The sequence below is a fragment of the Polypterus senegalus genome, chromosome 8, assembly GCF_016835505.1.
Source record: "Polypterus senegalus isolate Bchr_013 chromosome 8, ASM1683550v1, whole genome shotgun sequence".
In the NCBI taxonomy this organism is placed as follows: Eukaryota; Metazoa; Chordata; class Cladistia; order Polypteriformes; family Polypteridae; genus Polypterus; species Polypterus senegalus.
The window spans coordinates 88,246,225-88,263,882 of record NC_053161.1 but is presented as its reverse complement, the minus strand read 5'-3'; the positions used below and the strand labels follow the sequence as shown (position 1 = coordinate 88,263,882).

At 38.5% G+C, this 17,658-nt stretch overlaps 1 protein-coding gene across 1 annotated transcript in view; it reads left to right on the top strand.

Annotated features, from left to right (window-relative positions):
* Positions 1-17,143, top strand: part of asz1 (ankyrin repeat, SAM and basic leucine zipper domain containing 1) — a 206,667-nt gene extending 189,524 nt beyond the window's left edge. The window contains exon 13 of the mRNA XM_039761401.1: positions 16,962-17,143. Within this exon, the coding sequence (XP_039617335.1) occupies positions 16,962-17,099 (138 nt within the window). The 3' untranslated portion in view covers positions 17,100-17,143. The remainder of the gene's footprint in view (positions 1-16,961) is intronic.
* The last annotated feature ends 515 nt before the right edge of the window (positions 17,144-17,658 follow it).

Sequence of the window (17,658 nt, the reverse complement as noted above, 5' to 3'; positions counted from 1 at the left end):
TTGTAAAAATTAAGTTGAATTTTTATTGACGTACATAGCTTGTTATACAAATGAAGAAAGTTAGCTTAAAGCTAAATGTTGTTTACAATAAGCATGGGACATGTTTGAAAACATTCATGGAATCTGGACAAGCTGGGGCATATCAAATTGTTCTAATTTGAGAATAGAAAATGGATACTCTTACAAATGCATCTTTAACTGATTGTTTGATTCAAGGATAAAGTATTTTAAAGACTATAAATCAGAGAATTCCTGAAGAAAAATTGGGGGCCTGCCAATGGACAAACTTAAGAAGATATCAGGAGATGAAGATAATTTTCTCAATGAAATCCTGGCAATTGTATTATTGCCAACTTCACAACAAAATAAGCAAAGTGCATATTTTCATTGCATTAGTTTTACACGGGTGGCACGGTGGGGCAGTGGTAGCGCTGCTGCCTCGCAGTTAGGATACCCGGGTTCGCTTCCCGGGTCCTCCCTGCATGGAGTTTGCATGTTCTCCCCGTGTCTGCGTGGGTTTCTTCCGGGTGCTCCGGTTTCCTCCCACAGTCCAAAGACATGCAGGTTAGGTGGATTGGCAATTCTAAATTGGCCCTAGTGTGTGCTTGGAGTGTGGGTGTGTTTGTGTGTGTCCTGCGGTGGGTTAGCACCCTGCCTGGGATTGGATTCCTGCCTTGTGCCCTGTGTTGGCTGGGATTGGCTCCAGCAGACCCCCGTGACCCTGTGTTTGGATTCAGCTGGTTGGAAAATGGATGGATGGATGGATAGTTTTACACTTCATGAGGGCCTTAAAAAAAATTGTAGCATAACTCTGTCATCATGAGTAACTGCTCAAAAAAAATTAAAGGAACACTTTGAAAACATATCGAATATTAATGATGTGGAAAAATGATGATGGAAAATCATGCTGGATATCTATACTGGGACTGGATAATGTGTTAGGAACAAAAGGATGCCACATTGTTTGATGAAAATGATCAACCTACAGAGGCCTAAATTCAAAGACACCCCGAAAATCAAAGTGAAAAAATGATGCAACAGGCTAGTCCATTTTGCCTAAATTTCATTGCAGCAACTCAAAATCATGCTCAATAGTTTCTATGGCCCCCACGTGCTTGTATGCATGCCTGACACCATATGAGACAGCAGATGGTGTCCTGGGGGATCTCCTCCCAGATCTGGACCAGGGCATCACTAAGCTCCTGGACAGTCTGAGGTGCAACCTGGCGGCATCGGATGGACCGAAACATATTGTCCCAGAGGTGTTCTATTGGATTTAGGTCAGGCAAGTGTGGAGGCCAGTGAATGGTATCAATTCCTTCATCCTCCAGGAACTGCCTGCATTCTTGCCACATGAGGCCGGCATTGTCATGCACCAGGAGGAACCCAGGACACACTGCACCAGGATCTGACAATGGGTCCAAGGATTTCATCCTGATACCTAATTGTAGTCAAGGTTCCGTTGTCTAGCCTGTAGAGGTCTGTGCATCCCTCCATGGATATGCCTCCCCAGATCACCATTGACCCACCACCAAACCTGTCATGCTGAACGATGTTACAGGCAGCATAATGTTCTCCACGGCTTCTCCAGACCCTTCCATGTCCATTACATGTGTTCAGGGTGAACCAGCTTTCATCTGTGAAAAGCACGGGGTGCCAGTGGTGGACCTGCCAATTCTGGTATTCTATGCCAAATGCCAATTGAGCTCCACGGTGTTGGGCAGTGAGCACAGGGCCCACTAGAGGATGTTGGACCCTCAGGCCACCCTCATGAAGTCTGTTTCTGATTGTTTGGTCAAAGACATTCATACCATGGGCTTCTGGAGGTCATTTTGTACGGCTCTGGTAGTGCTCATCCTGTTCCTTCTTGCCCAAAGGAGCAGATACCGGTCCTGTCCTGCTCAGCTAGAGTAACTGCCTGTCTCCTGGAATCACCACCATGCTCTTGAGACTGTGCTGGGAGACGCAGCAAAACTTCTGACAATGGCACGTATTGCTGTGCCATCCTAGAGAAGTTGGACTACCTGTGCAACCTCTGTAGGGTCCAGATATCGCCTCAGGCTACTAGTAGTGACACTGACCGTAGCCAAATGCAAAACCAGTGAAAAAACAGTCAGAAAAGATGAGAAGGGAAAAATGTCCATGGCCTCCACCTTTTAAACCATTCCTGTTTGGGGGGTCATCTCATTGTTGCCCCTCTAGTGCACCTGTTGTTAAATTCATTAACGCGAAAGCAGCTAAAACTGATTAACAACCCTCTCTGCTACTTAACTGACCAGATTAATATCCCAGAAGTTTCATTGACTTGATGCTATACTCTGATTAAAAAGTGTTCCTTTAATATTTTTGAGCAGTATGTGTATTTTTATATACTGTGGTGTGAAAAACTATTTGCCCCCTTCCTGATTTCTTATTCTTTTGCATGTTTGTCACAATAAAATGTTTCTGATCATCAAACACATTTAACCATTAGTCAAATATAACACAAGTAAACACAAAATGAAGTTTTTAAATGATAGTTTTTATTATTTAGGGAGAAAAAAAATCCAAACCTACATGGCCCTTTGTGAAAAAGTAATTGCCCCCTTGTTAAAAATAACCTAACTGTGGTGTATCACACCTGAGTTCAATTTCCGTAGCCACCCCCAGGCCTGATTACTGCCACACCTGTTTCAATCAAGAAATCACTTAAATAGGAGCTGCCTGACACAGAGAAGTAAAAGCAAAAAGCACCTCAAAAGCTAGACATCATGCCAAGATCCAAAGAAATTCAGGAACAAATGAGAACAGAAGTAATTGAGATCTATCAGTCTGGTAAAGGTTATAAAGCCATTTCTAAAGCTTTGGGACTCCAACGAACCACAGTGAGAGCCATTATCCACAAATGGCAAAAACATGGAACAGTGGTGAACCTTCCCAGGAGTGGCCGGCCGACCAAAATTACCCCAAGAGCGCAGAGACGACTCATCCGAGAGGTCATAAAAGACCCCAGGACAACGTCTGAAGAACTGCAGGCCTCACTTGCCTCAATTAAGGTCAGTGTTCACGACTCCACCATAAGAAAGAGACTGGGCAAAACTGGCCTGCATGGCAGATTTCCAAGGCGCAAACCACTGTTAAGCAAAAAGAACATTAGGGCTCGTCTCAATTTTGCTAAGAAACATCTCGATGATTGCCAAGACATTTGGGAAAATACCTTGTGAACTGATGAGACAAAAGTTGAACTTTTTGGAAGGCAAATGTCTTGTTACATCTGGCGTAAAAGGAACACAGCATTTCAGAAAAAGAACATCATACCAACAATAAAATATGGTGGTGGTAGTGTGATGGTCTGGGGTTGTTTTGCTGCTTCAGGACCTGGAAGGCTTGCTGTGATAGATGGAACCATGAATTCTACTGTCTACCAAAAATCCTGAAGGAGAATGTCCGGCCATCTGTTCGTCAACTCAAGCTGAAGCGATCTTGGGTGCTGCAACAGGACAATGACCTAAAACACACCAGCAAATCCACCTCTGAATGGCTGAAGAAAAACAAAATGAAGACTTTGGAGTGGCCTAGTCAAAGTCCTGACCTAAATCCAATTGAGATGCTATGGCATGACCTTAAAAAGGCGGTTCATGCTAGAAAACCCTCAAATAAAGCTAAATTACAACAATTCTGCAAAGATGAGTGGGCCAAAATTCCTCCAGAGCGCTGTAAAAGACTCATTGCAAGTTATCGCAAACGCTTGATTGCAGTTATTGCTGCTAAGGGTGGCCCAACCTATTATTAGGTTCAGGGGGCAATTACTTTTTCACACAGGGCCATGTAAATTTGGATTTTTTTTTCTCCCTAAATAATAAAAACCATCATTTAAAAACTGCATTTTGTGTTTACTTGTGTTATATTTGACTAATGGTTAGATGTGTTTGATGATCAGAAACATATTGTGTGACAAACATGCAAAAGAATAAAAAAATCAGGAAGGGGGCAAATAGTTTTTCACACCACTGTATATATAATAAAATACACACACTGTATATGTGTGTAGGTAATTTACATTTACACCTGGTATTAAAATGTGTTTTACATTCACATTTATCTGTGTAACATAACATACTGCAACCATTCATCTATAGTTAAGATGGAAACAGGCTGCCTTTAATGACCTGAAAATAAGGTGATATAACACCTGTCATGAGGATACCAAAATTGCGAAAAATCTCATGAAGGAGATGGCACCCTGGCTTCACACACAATTCTGCTAACACTCTGCTCACTTTTTAAAAGCGGCACAGATATCGGGGTTGACCACACTTCCGCTGCTTACCTGAATGTTGCCACTGCACCACACAGTTGTTTTTTTTTGTCTTTTCTAGTAACTTGATTGTTGTATGTGGATAGAAAGCACATTTGTATTTTCACTCGTGTTAAATGTTGATCGTTATTCATTTCTGAATGAACTATGAAGTCTGTGTGCTCCAACTCCAGAGTGCTTACACCTTATTTTGTTAAAGTAGCCAAGTTCCATCCAGTCATGACACATGTTAATGAAGATGTAAATTAATGCTTTAGTTAGACATTTTTGCCACTTTCATTCATCTTTATACATTGACATCACTTTTTCACTCAGTGCTGATTTTGAGTCTGTGACTGTTAGGTTTCCTAACCTGTTGCACTGTCTAAGAAAAGCTGAAACAGAGGGAAGACAGTTACAAGAGGTAATATGATTTTGCAAAAATGCAATAACAGAACAATTGTGAATTCTAAGCTAATCTTTTCTCCAGATGTTCCTTACCTTCCAAAGATACTGTTGATCCTTTTTAGATTAGGTTGAATTTCCCACATTAATCAGGCACTGAAGCTGCCCACTTTGTTAATTTTAATTTTTTGTATAAAGGATATCAATGCTCTGTCCAGTATTAAAAAAGGACAAAGAGTTGGACATAGCTCAGTGGTGCCTGAACTCCTTCGAACAGTCTGGTATTCGATGTGTATAGTCTGATTTCAAATGATTCAGTCCTGTAGTTTTTTTTGGGATTTCAAAGGGCTCGCAGTTGTTTTATTTATTTATTTATTTTTTTTACTTATACCCACACGTTTATTTGTTTACCGCTATATATCTCTATATTATACAAGTTTCCTACCTTGCACCCTGGCTCTGAAATCTACTACCCATAATTGAATCAATATTCTTTTAGATCTTTTGTATTTATATCCAAATTCTTAATATATCCAGATGTGCTTAAGTAATACATATTTGATGCAGAATTTTAAAAAAGTTTGCAGCATGTGTCCATTTTCACATCGCATCCAGGAACAACCTATTCATGCAATATACAGTCTTGTGTGTGAGAAAGCAAAGCCTTTTCTTTTCAAATGTGAACTGCAGCCCAGAGTAACAAAAAGAGACTCCTACTTTCTGCTCGAAGAACTGATTAATGCTTTGTTTTACAGTGTATAAGCTCAGCATAACAGGCAGAGTAGTTCTGCCTTTTTTATATTTTTTTTTCAGATTCTTCATATGCAAAAAGTCTTGCAATTAAAAGTAGAACAAACAGTACAAGTATGCTCTATAATACTATGTGTGTCTTTCTTCCTGTTGAGCAGAGTGAAGGTGCAGGAAGTTTATACAATAGAAATGAATGATGAAATTAACTGATGAAATTATTATTATCTGGTCAAATGAGATGCTAGTCTAAGATGTAGCTCATAGTTAATTTGCTCTGGGTGTTCCTAGAGACAAGAACTTGTAATTTTACTGCCAGTCTCTTTTTTTTTTTTTTTTAAATTGGGACACTGTTGTCGTTAGAAATTGAGGAACCGAATGTGCTAAATATGGTATTCTAATAATCAGGCATGATTCTTCGTCATTTTTTGACAGACACCTTGAACACGTCCATTCCTTTCCTCTTCTGTCTTGTGGTTCTATTGTATTTCCCCTTGCATTTTGTCACTTTCCTGATACTTTTCTTCCACTCTTGATTCTTCTATTAATTTACACCTATCCTTCAGCCCTTACATTCTGGAGATTGTGATTTGTTTTCTGCATGCCCCATCTTGTTGTGAATCTTTCATCAGTTACTGGCATTAACAGCTGACACACTTTTTGAGCTACTTGAATAGAGATTAATAGATTTGGCAAGATTCTTCAGTGTGTAATAATCTTCACTGATGATTAGTTGATTAACCTATAGCACCATGGCAGGGCTTAACTTTGGGACAAGTTGTGTTTCTTCATGCCGGTCCCAAGCCTGGATAAATGGGGAGGGTTACGTCAGGAAGGTCATGGCTGTGGTGAATATGTATTTTAAGAAGAGGGAGAAACATAGGGTGACGTACAAGAGTGGAGGAAAATGCACAAAGGTAGATTACATCCTATGCAGACGAGTCAATCTGAAGGTGACTGAAGACTGCAAAGTGGTGGCAGGGGAAACTGTAGTCAAGCAGCATAGAATGGTGGTATGTAGGATGATGTTGGAGATCAAGAAGAGGAAAAGAGTGAGGGCAGAGCCAAGGATCAAATGGTGGAAGTTGAAAAAGGAAGACTGCAAGGTTAAGTTTAGAGAGAAGGTGAGACAGGCACTGGGTGACAGTAAAGAGTTACCAGACAACTGGGCAACTACAGCAGATGTAGTAAGGGTGACAGCAAGAAGGGTGCTTGGTGTGACATCTGGACAGAGGAAGGAAGAAAAGGAAACTTGGTGGTGGAATGGGGAAGTGCAGGAGAGTATGCAGAGGAAGAGGGTGGCGAAGTCCGAGTCGGAGAGATGCAGAAAATAGACAAGAGTATAAGAAGATAAAGCGCAAGGTGAAGAGAGAGGTGGCGAAGGCTAAAGAAAAGGCGTATGATGAGTTTTAAGAGTGGTTAGACACTAAGGAGGGAGAAGAGGACCTGTACTGATTGGCTAGACAGAGGGACCAAACTGGGAAAGATTTGCAGCAAATTAGGGTGATAAAGGATAAAGAAGGAAACATACTCACAAGCGAGGAGAAGTGTGTTGAGCAGATGGGAAGATTACTTTGAGAGGCTGATGAATGAAAAGATCAAGAGAGAGAGAAGGCTGGATGGTGTGGAGATAGTAAATCAGGAAGTGCAACGGATTAGCAAGGAGGAAGTAAGGACAGCTATGAAGAGGTTGAAAAATGGAAAGGCCATTGGCCCAGGTGACATACCTGTGGAAGCATGGAGGTGTTTAGGAGAAATGTCAGTGGAGTTTTTAACCAGGTTGTTTAATGGAATCTTGGAAAGTGAGAGGATTCCTGAGGAGTGAAGAAGTGGTGTACTGGTGCTGATATTTAAGAATAAGGGGGATGTGCAGGACTGTAGTAACTACAAGGGGATAAAATTGATGAGCCACAGCATGAAGTTATGGGAGAGAGTAGTGGGAGCTAGGTTAAGAAGTGAGGTGATGATTAGTGAGCAGCAGTATGGATTCATGCTAAGAAAGAGCACCACAGATGCAATGTTTGCTCTGAGGATGTTGATGGAGAAGTATAGAGAAGGCCAGATGGAGTTGCATTGTGTCTTTGTGGACCTGGAGAAAGCATATGACAGGGTGCCTCGAGAGGAGATGTGGTATTGTATGAAGAAGTCGGGAGTGACAGAGAAGTAGATAGATAATATGTATGAGGGAAGTGTGACAGTGGTGAGGTATGTGGTTAGAGTGATGGATGCATTCAAGGTGGAGATGGGATTACATCAGGAATCGGCTCTGAGCCCTGTTTTATTTGCAATGGTGATGGACAGGTTGACAGATGAGATTAGACAGGAGTCCCCATGGACTATGATGTTTGCTGATGACATTGTGAATCTGTAGCGATAGTAGGGAGCAGGTTGAGGAGACCCTGGAGATGTGGAGATATGCTATGGAGAGAAGAGGAATAAAGGTCAGTAGAAACAAGACAAAATACATGTGCGTAAATGAGAGGAAGGTCAGTGGAATGGTGAGGATGCAAGGAGTACAGTTGGCAAAGGTGGATTAGTTTAAATACTTGGGATCAACAGTACAGAGTAATGGGGATTGTGGAAGAGATGTGAAAAAGAGAGTGCAGGGTGGAATGGGTGGAGAAGAGTGTCAGGAGTAATTTGTGACAGATGGGTATCAGCAAGAGTGAAAGGGAAGGTCTACAGGATGGTAGTAAGACCAGCTATGTAATAGGGTTGGAGACAGTGGCACTTACCAGAAAGCAGGAGACAGAGCTGGAGGTAACAGAGTTAAAAATGCTAAGGTTTGCACTGGGTGTGACAAGGATGGATAGGATTAGAAATGAGTACATTAGAGGGTCAGTTTAAGTTGGACGGTTGGGAGACAAAGTCAGAGAGGAGAGATTGCGTTGGTTTGGTCATGTGCAGAGGAGAGATGCTGGGTATATTGGGAGAAGGATGTGAAGGATAGAGCTGCCAGGTAAGAGGAGGCCTAAGAGGAGGTTTAGGGATGTGGTGAGAGAGGACATGCAGGTGATGGGTGTAACAGAATAAGATGCAGATGAAAGAAAGATATGGAAGAAGATGATCTGCTGTGGCAACCCTTACGGGAGCAGCCTAAAGAAGATGATGATGTTTCCAAAACCGCTTAGCACAAAGGTGTCTATGGTTTTTCATGAGACTGCTTTAGAAATGAAACACATTTACTTTACTGACCACATGCTCATTATATACAGGTGGAATCCCTTTGTAATGAAACTTTGCCGGCGATTCCCCATCTTCAATGGCAGCAGTGCAAGAACAGCTGTATAGGTGCTCTGCTGTGTCTGTTAAACATTAAACCCAGGTGAAGTCATTGGTTGCCGGCTGCAGGATCAGACTTACTGCAGAACATGCTTGTCGCACAGTGTTTAGAACATTTAACCCTGGGCTTTGATCTACTCTTCCTGTCAATCTTTTCTTCTGTCACAGAGGTGATTCTGAGCCACTGGTGTTTTTCTATGGTGAGCATGGGAGCTAAAGCAGGACGACTGGCTGTGTCACAGCTCCTATTTTAAATGAAGTCTTGAACCTGTACCTGCCTTTGCTATACAGTAATAAAAGCACCTGTATTTTTCTTGGAAACCTGGACTCCCTGCCTTTCATGCAACTCTGTGAGTCAAGTTTGACAGTACTTGTGTAAACAAAAAAACAGGAATTCATAAAGTGCAAAATTATGTTTTTTTTTGAAAATGAGACATTGGATGTATAGAAATACAGGTATGAATACAGAAGGAAAATGTGGAGCACTGACTTAGAATTCGGCTATACCTGTAGGATGTCATGGCTACACTCCCGCAGAGACTGCCTGAGACCGGAAATTTCTCAACATAAATTTGACCATCTCAAGTGGCCATTTTTAGTCAAAAAAACATTCGTCAAAGTGTAATTTACATTTCGTTAAAATGAAATCTGTTAAACATGATGTTGTATGAATGTTTTTCTGGACCCATGAAAAGTATTCATTATTCTGAATATTGTTACATCAGTATTTGCTATAATACGATTTGTCCTGTATATGTAATATGTATATATTATTTACAAGGGAAAAGTGGTGTTGCCACATGCCATTATAAGAATGCTGAACATAGTTAAACATATGTCCAAACTGGAGATCAACTCCAGCAGTGTCCAGCTACATTTGAAGTGGATATATGCTGCTATGCAACCACCACAGGCTATGAATTTCTGCACCGTATGCTCCTAATGTTGGTGTGTCATAATCTTTTAAAGCCTTGGTAACAGATGTTTTGGCAGTTTCTAAGCCACTCTGGCAAAATTGTCTCTCCTAAGAACAAGCTCTTGACTGTTGACTTTCTAGTACCAAGACTGTCTGCAGCTTCTCTGTAAACTTTTTGTGTGACTCATTTGCAACTGATAGAAGCCTCTGCCCCTCCAGCAGTTCTCTCTGCAGGTCCTCTGTGATATCTGCCTTCCACTCCTGGTCATACCCTCAGACTTTTTCACATGTTCCTTCCACTCATGCCAAGATTCGCTAACAGCAAGGAGCCAGCTGACACACAAAACCTATGGAATAAAAGCCCAGTTCTGCTGAATCGTTATCATGTTCAACTATCCATCCATCTATTCATCTTCCTAATATGCTTATCCAGGGATGAGTTGTGGGGCAGCTGCTGCCTATCCCAGATTTCATTGGGTGCAGGACAGGAACACCACCTGAGCAGGACTCTAGTCCATCACAGGGTGAACACACATGCAGACATATACACACAACCACCAAAGGACTATTTTAGTAAGACCACTTCACTTAATCTACATGTGTTTGGACTGTGAGAGGGAATGGGAGTTCAGTGGTATTATTTATACCTTTCTGTAGATGTGCTGCATTGATTTTACAAGTTGGTATCTCCCACTCCCTGGACTGCTCTTCCTTGATCTGTTTTTCAAGGTCTGTCTATCTTAGCATATACACTCAACTGTTGTGTTATTTTTAATTGCATATTTCTTAATTTAAGCCCCTGAGCAGTAACTTATATTTTTTTAAGATAGCAATTTCACTACAAGAATGTGCATTGTTTGAAATTGGTTCACTACCTTTTGTGTTCTTTCTTTTACTTTTTGATCATCAGTATGATATTCTTTCCAGGTTTTTTCTACATTGTTAAAATCTGTATGTGATTGGAATCAGTGAATACTGTGCAACTGTATAGTACTGTAATACTATAAACAATACTTAGTTTCTAATCTATTTTTTTTGCACATTTTCTCTTTTTTGGTACTATATTTCTTCTATGTAAAGCAATATGTGATAGTGCTTGCTATTAAAGGCAGTTTAATAGAAGATAGCAAAGGTAAACCAGAAATAATTTGAAGATGAATGGATTCTTAGGGAAAAATTAAAACATGTATACTAGACATACAAGTTCAATATACTTTGAATTTTTCTTTTATTTTTATATAAAACAGTTATTCTAAAGTGCTGCAAAATTAATCCAGTTCAGACATTGGAAATACTTTTACTTTATCTGAGCACGTCAGTGCCAGCGTAGCCTGTTTGTTTGCAATGCTTTTATTATGTTATTACTTTTATAATAAAGCTGTACACTCCATAATTAAACTTTAGTTCTCATAATAGTGTTTCCAACAACAAGCAATACTTGTCCCTTGTCAACACAGAGATCTTTCTGTTATAAGGTATAGATAGCCACATGGCCCAGAAATGGGTTGCTTTCCACATTCATTCATATTCTGGTTTGATTTACTTAGATAAAAAAAAAGTTTCAATTTTCACATGTAATTGTTGAATCTGCCATTTTGAAAGACATGTGACACTTACCCGTGTGGTGTGTCGCAGATGGAACGATGTCTAATAATGTCACTGTTCATATTTGAATGGCAACACTTATTATCAGCTTTATTGTTTAGAGTTTGACTTGATATATGAAGATGGCTGGAAGTAAGCATAAACAGTAGCTATTTTGATCTTTTCAGCTATGTACAACATGTTCAGCAGCCCCCTGCAGCAATGCCCCATTGTTCATATCCGTTTCACATTGTTCATATCTCTTTCAAAATTGGGAACTGACCTGAGGCAGAGCCACAATCTTCCAAGCCAGCATGTCTGGAGTGCCTTTGTCAGTGTCATGTTTTGCCTGTACCTTCAGAGCAATTTAAAGTAGTGTTAGTGATTTATTTTTATCTTGACACAGAATCACTGTAAGAAAGATTGTAGCCGACACAGAAGTGCTTTTTCCAGGCAACAAAAACCCTTTGGCAAATAAAATGAGTGCCTGCTATGATGTACAATGATGTTAGACATGCATATATTATGTTGTGTAAAGCTCTTTGCATGTTCTAAATGACACAAAATGGGCATATACTGATAACTGACAGCAAATAGACACACAATAGCTTTCTAAAAGGATTTAGTTTGTTTCTGTCTGTGTAGTTTTTACAGCATAAATTTTAAAATTTATTTCCATTTTTGTCTCTTTTCATACTATTTTCCATATTACATTTTATCCAGTACTAATGTCAGTAGAGCCTAGGGCATATTTGCATAGTGTCTGACACAAGTGGAAAGCAGAAAGTCAGAGGACATAAAGTGTTTTGTGATAGTATAATCAATAGTGCTGTATAATTTAATACAACGATAGGCCCTTGGGCAAAAAACACTAATGGAGAGGCTACAAAAAAGAGGACATACATATGTAAATAAAATTTTAAAATAACAGTGGTTCAGAAATAGTTAGTTTTTAATTTATTTTCAACTTTATTTGTTTTTTGTGTTCTCATTAGTTTTTAGAATAAAAATGATGACAAAAAAACCCTGTGATGATGATATAAAATATCACTGCTTTTCAGTCACAGATTCCAGAGTGTAGTGATAACATCTAAAACTGCCAAAATAATCGTAAAATTTATATTGGATCATAACTTATCAGACCCGTGGAGATTTTTTAATCCAAACTCAAGAGGATATTCCTCCTTCTTAACAGTCTTATCAAAGTTACTCAAAAATTGATTATTTCTTTATAGATAATAGTTTACTTTCTACTATAAAATCTTGCAAGAACGACGCATTTGTTACCTCCGATCAAACCCCTCTGATCATGGATCTTAAATCACTATGCCTTACACGCTTATTTTGTAGCTGTCCTTTTAACCCAGGGGGGGGCCCACACTTTTTCGGCTTACAAGCTACTTTTAAAATGACCAGGTCGAAATGACCTACCTACATTAAAATGCATATATGTATATGGCACAATAACAATTCAATACATTTATGGTCACTACAGTATTTGGATTTAATAATCTTTATGTAGGAAAAGGCTGACTCGTATAATTAATGATCGAGTGACTCACCCGGAACGATGCTTCGGTGTGTCTGCCTTTGCTTTTGAATTCAGCTGAGTGAAAAATGACGGCTGTCCGATTAACTGCGATTTTAGTTCCCTCTCCTTTCTCTTTCTCAGATCGCTTTTTGGAAGGAAGTCAGTTTTGTAGTTTTTATGAACATTTCGAAAGTGCCTTTCCACATTTTCCTCCTTTGGAATAGCAGTGATAGATTGACAGATCAGACAAATGCACTTCAATTGTGACAGTGTGAGAAAAAAAAAATCCTCTTCCAATTCCACATCCAGCCCATACCCTCCCCAAACAATTTTTTTTTAAATCCCTTGTTTAGTTGATATAAATTGGAAGGCTAACTAGATCACAGCCACAGTTTTGCAGTAGCTTGCACGTTTGATCGTGCGTGCGGGATGACCAGTGTGTTAAAAGAAAAGAGATCTCAGACTGGCCGCCCTGTATGTCAATCAAGTGGCAAATGCCATAGGGAGGATATATGATAGACTAACATTATTAAAAAAAAAAAATTTCTGAATGCAATGCGATCTACCGGTCGATCACGATCGACGCATTGGGCACCCCTGTTTTAACCCCATGTCATTAGTGAATGAGAACTGCACAAAATTCATCTCCAAGCAAATTGACTATTTTTTTAGACACAAGTGCATCCTCAGAGGTCTCGGCAGGAATATTCTGGGAAACTGAAGACTTTTTATAGAGGATTGATTATTTTATATCTTTTCCATAAAAATAAATTGCAAAACAAAAAGGTGTCAATGTTAATCAGTGAAATTACCAGAAGAAATCAGGAATATGCTAGGTCTCCAAATGAGCCACTTTATAGGATAAGACAGGTTCTACATTTAGAATTTGACCTTTCAACAACAAAAGAAACTGAACAGCTTATCTTTAAATATCAATGTCATTACTATGAAGAAGAAGAGTCTTACTATATAAAAGCGGTCGGGATTGTCCTTCCGTCCCGTGAGTGCTACGCAGGCGCGGAGTTTCACACACGCCCGTCCCTTTTTGCAATGCACGATGGGATTTGTAGTTTCGTTTTCCAGGTAAAAGATGATTTTCTACTCCAGACTGTGCGATATCTTCTTTCTTACTATATAAAAGCGGTCGGGATTGTCCTTCCGTCCCGTGAGTGGAAAGCGTAGCGGTATTCCACTTATCACAGACTTGCTACTTGCAGCTTGCGGTATGAAGCAACATGACGTGAGCAGAGTTCTGGTGCTCCCATCGTTCCCTTGCTTTTGTGCACGATGCGCTGGAAAAATAGACAAAATTATGTCTCTGGAAATAATTAATGTTGATGGAGTACAAATGCCTCACCGCGTAGTAAATATCAGGGGGGTTCAAAAGGGCGACCTCAATATAGAAAAAAAGTTTAAATTTCATCACAAAAATAACAGAAACTACGAGTATTAAAGTAATACCGCTCAAATGCAATATAACCAAATTAATGAGTTTGTATAAAATATCAAATTGATCTACATATTGAATTGCCTTAAGAAGTGGTCAACTTAAAAGTCGGTCGCCTTAAAAAGCGGGAGAGCCTAGTAGGATAATAAAATCTTAGTTTAACAAATCCGCAAGCAGGAAGTTCACAGTGCAATAACAGATATTACCAGCACAGACAGATAAAATTAGCTAAAATTATTGACCATAAAAATATAACCCAAACATTTAGCAGGGATTTGAAGTCCGTTAATTCTTCTCAGTTTTTTTAATGCATTACAAATACCATAACTAGATACTCTTAGTGTAGAGGAACTGGACAAAACTCTGAGAATCTCAGAATTACTGGACACTGTAAACTCGCTCCAGATTGAGAAAGCAGCAGGCCCTGATGGGTACCAAGTGGAATTTTATATTTAAAAAAAATCAAATAAGTTAGCTCCACTTTTACTAGTAATGTTTATAGAATTTAGAGACAACAAAATTCTACTGCAAAATTTTTCCTAGGCATTAATTGCCATCTTTCAAAGACAAATAAGAATGCATTACAATGTGCATCATACATACCAATTTCACTTTTGAATAATGATGTTAAGATGTTCTCCAAAGTTCTAGTAAGAAGGAATGAAAGTGCTTCCTTTTATAATATCACAAAACAAAACTGGATTTCTTAAAGGCAGCTTCTTAACTTCGACACTTGTTTAATGTAATATTCTCACTAATAATATGTAACACATCCAGAGATCTTATCTTTCTTTGCATGCAGAGAAAGCAATTGGGCTGGTTGAATGGGTCTACCTATTCACCACATTGCACAAATCTGGGTTTGGCCAAAACATTTGTGCTTGGTTAAAACTATTCTATACCAGTCCAGAAGCCTGTCTTGTATTAACAACATTATTTCTTACTACAGTGGTACCTCAGTATACATCCCTAATCCATTCCAGATCCTTTGACTTATACCAAACAGGACGTATACCAAACAAATTTTCCCATGAGAAATAATGGGAAAATGATTAATCCATTCCCATGAAAAAAAATCCTGTTGTTATTGGTATATTATACATTGATGGGGGTGTATAAAATAATTGAAACACTGCTTAATACTAAAATACATACATACAAAAGCAATTAGATTAAATAAATGAAAATTTAACCTCACTTTTTAATAACTTCTTTGTTTTTCACAATTGTAGATACCGTCGTTCTCATCATACGGTATGCAGCAGCCAAGTCCCAGATACGCATGCCACCTTCATACTTTTCAACAATCAATGCAAATTTATGAGAAAAAACACAAAATCACATGAAAATTCAAATAACGTTATAGCGTGGGTTGTTCACTGAAAACTAGCAATTGGCGTACTGACACTCGTGGGCAGTCGTGGCTTTGTCTCGAGAGAGGTAAACAAGGGTTGTGCACGGTGTTCTAGCACGCGAGTCGTGTTCCAAACAAAGGACGTATACCAAGCAAAATTTTTTGCATCCAAACAGGACATATGCCAAGTTGAACTTCAAATTAGAACATGGTACTTGACATAGATAGCTCCTAATCACCATTCCATTTTGCAGTCGTCATTGGCAATTCACTTTCAAAATGCATCAGCGATAAAGAGCATTACCAGAGAAGGACTTGAGCAGAAAATATCATTATACGCAGATGATATAGTACTGTATATATCAGACCCACAAACTTCCGTACTATTAGTCCTTAATTTACTAGCAAAATTTCAAAAGATACAGTATCTAGACTTAAAATTAATTTGAATAAAAGTGTGCTTTTCCAGTGAACTGTCTAGCACACAATACTAGAATGAACATCTATCCATTTATTTTATCAGAATAGTTTAAAAATCTAGAGATAAATTTCACAAGTAAATATAAAGATCTTTATCAACAAAATTCTGCTATCATTATGGAAGAAATTAAACAAGATGTGAACAGATGGTCTATCCTCCATCTCATATTAGCAGGGAGAATTGATACTTTCAAGATGAACATTCTTCACAAGCTTCTTTTTCTGTTTCAGAACATTCCCATACGCATTAACAAATTGTTCTTTAAGAAATTAGATTCAGTTAAATCAAGGCTAATAATTTAGGCATTGATAGTATTAATTTGTCTACAAATATGAAAAGAACCTTAAAGAGGTTAAAGCGCCTTTTGCAAACACTTTCGTGCAAAAATACCTGGGGCTTCATTTGTAAAACCTTTTCTTAAATATTAAAATATTTTTTATGTGAGAGATAAAAATGCAGGGGGAAAAATCAGATTTATAAAACTGTAAACACAGCAGGTCCCACACCAAGTTCCTTTTATAAATCTCAAATCAACTTGTCACTTCCTGCTGGTAACCATGTATGGCTTTAAAACAAATGTCCTTTTTGAGTATTCATGACCTAAACACCACATACATTTGGCCACGTTCCTGAGTGCCATCTTTATTTTTCAGCCATGGAAGAACACAGAAAACAAATGTTCTGTTCACTTTATTGTCCTTCTGCCTGGAGTGGCTAAAATACCAACACCAAAAAAGTCTGCATAGTGCTTATGAATGGTCAAAACTTTCAATAGTTTTCACTCCATGTTAGTGTTTTATAAATCCTGACTTTTGCGTGAGGAATTGTTTATGCACATTTGTCTCTGTATTTATGTGTTTTCTCCTAGTGATTACAAATATAGTTTTCTAGTCAAATATGATGAAATTTTATTAATCCATATTTTCATTTTTTTTCAGACTAGTAAGAAAAATGACCCATGTGAAGTCCCATCTTCTTGCCTTTATAGTGGAAGAAGGAAATGGAAAATTGCTTTCAGCTGGCTTGGGGTTACTTTGCTAGTTGTTTTGGCATCAAGAATGGCTAAATGCATCTGAAAATGTAGTTTTCTCTATATGTTGTTTTCAATTTTTTTTTTTTTTTTTTTTTTTTTTTAGCACAACATTTAAAGCCTAGAGTGTAGAGAATTGTTTAAATATTTCTGTGTCTGTTAGGTTTTTTTCAGAAAAGAATTATAATAAGTTGAACATTAGCAACATTGTGAAAGTTAATGTAGTTATGAATGCTTTGGTTGTTCGTATTTTTTAAATAAATTTTATTTGTTTTGTTACTGCTAATTGTACACAGCAACATATTTTGCATAATTCTTTAGTAACACTTTGTTTTTTCCCTTCTATCTTTAAAAGTAGGTCTACATCAAAACAGTTATATTTCTTGACTTCAGAATGAACACTTGAATTTTTGTCACTGTTCACCCCTTTTTGACTCTTTAGAATCTGAAAGTTATTTGACCAACAAGTAGACAATGAAACTTTCAGTACTACCATTGCAAAAGTCAGTGTACACAACACCTAAATATTCTTTTCAGCCCTGTACTAATTAAAATAGCTGTTGCCTTAATCTACTGCAACCAGGCTGATTCTTCCATCAGGTTGA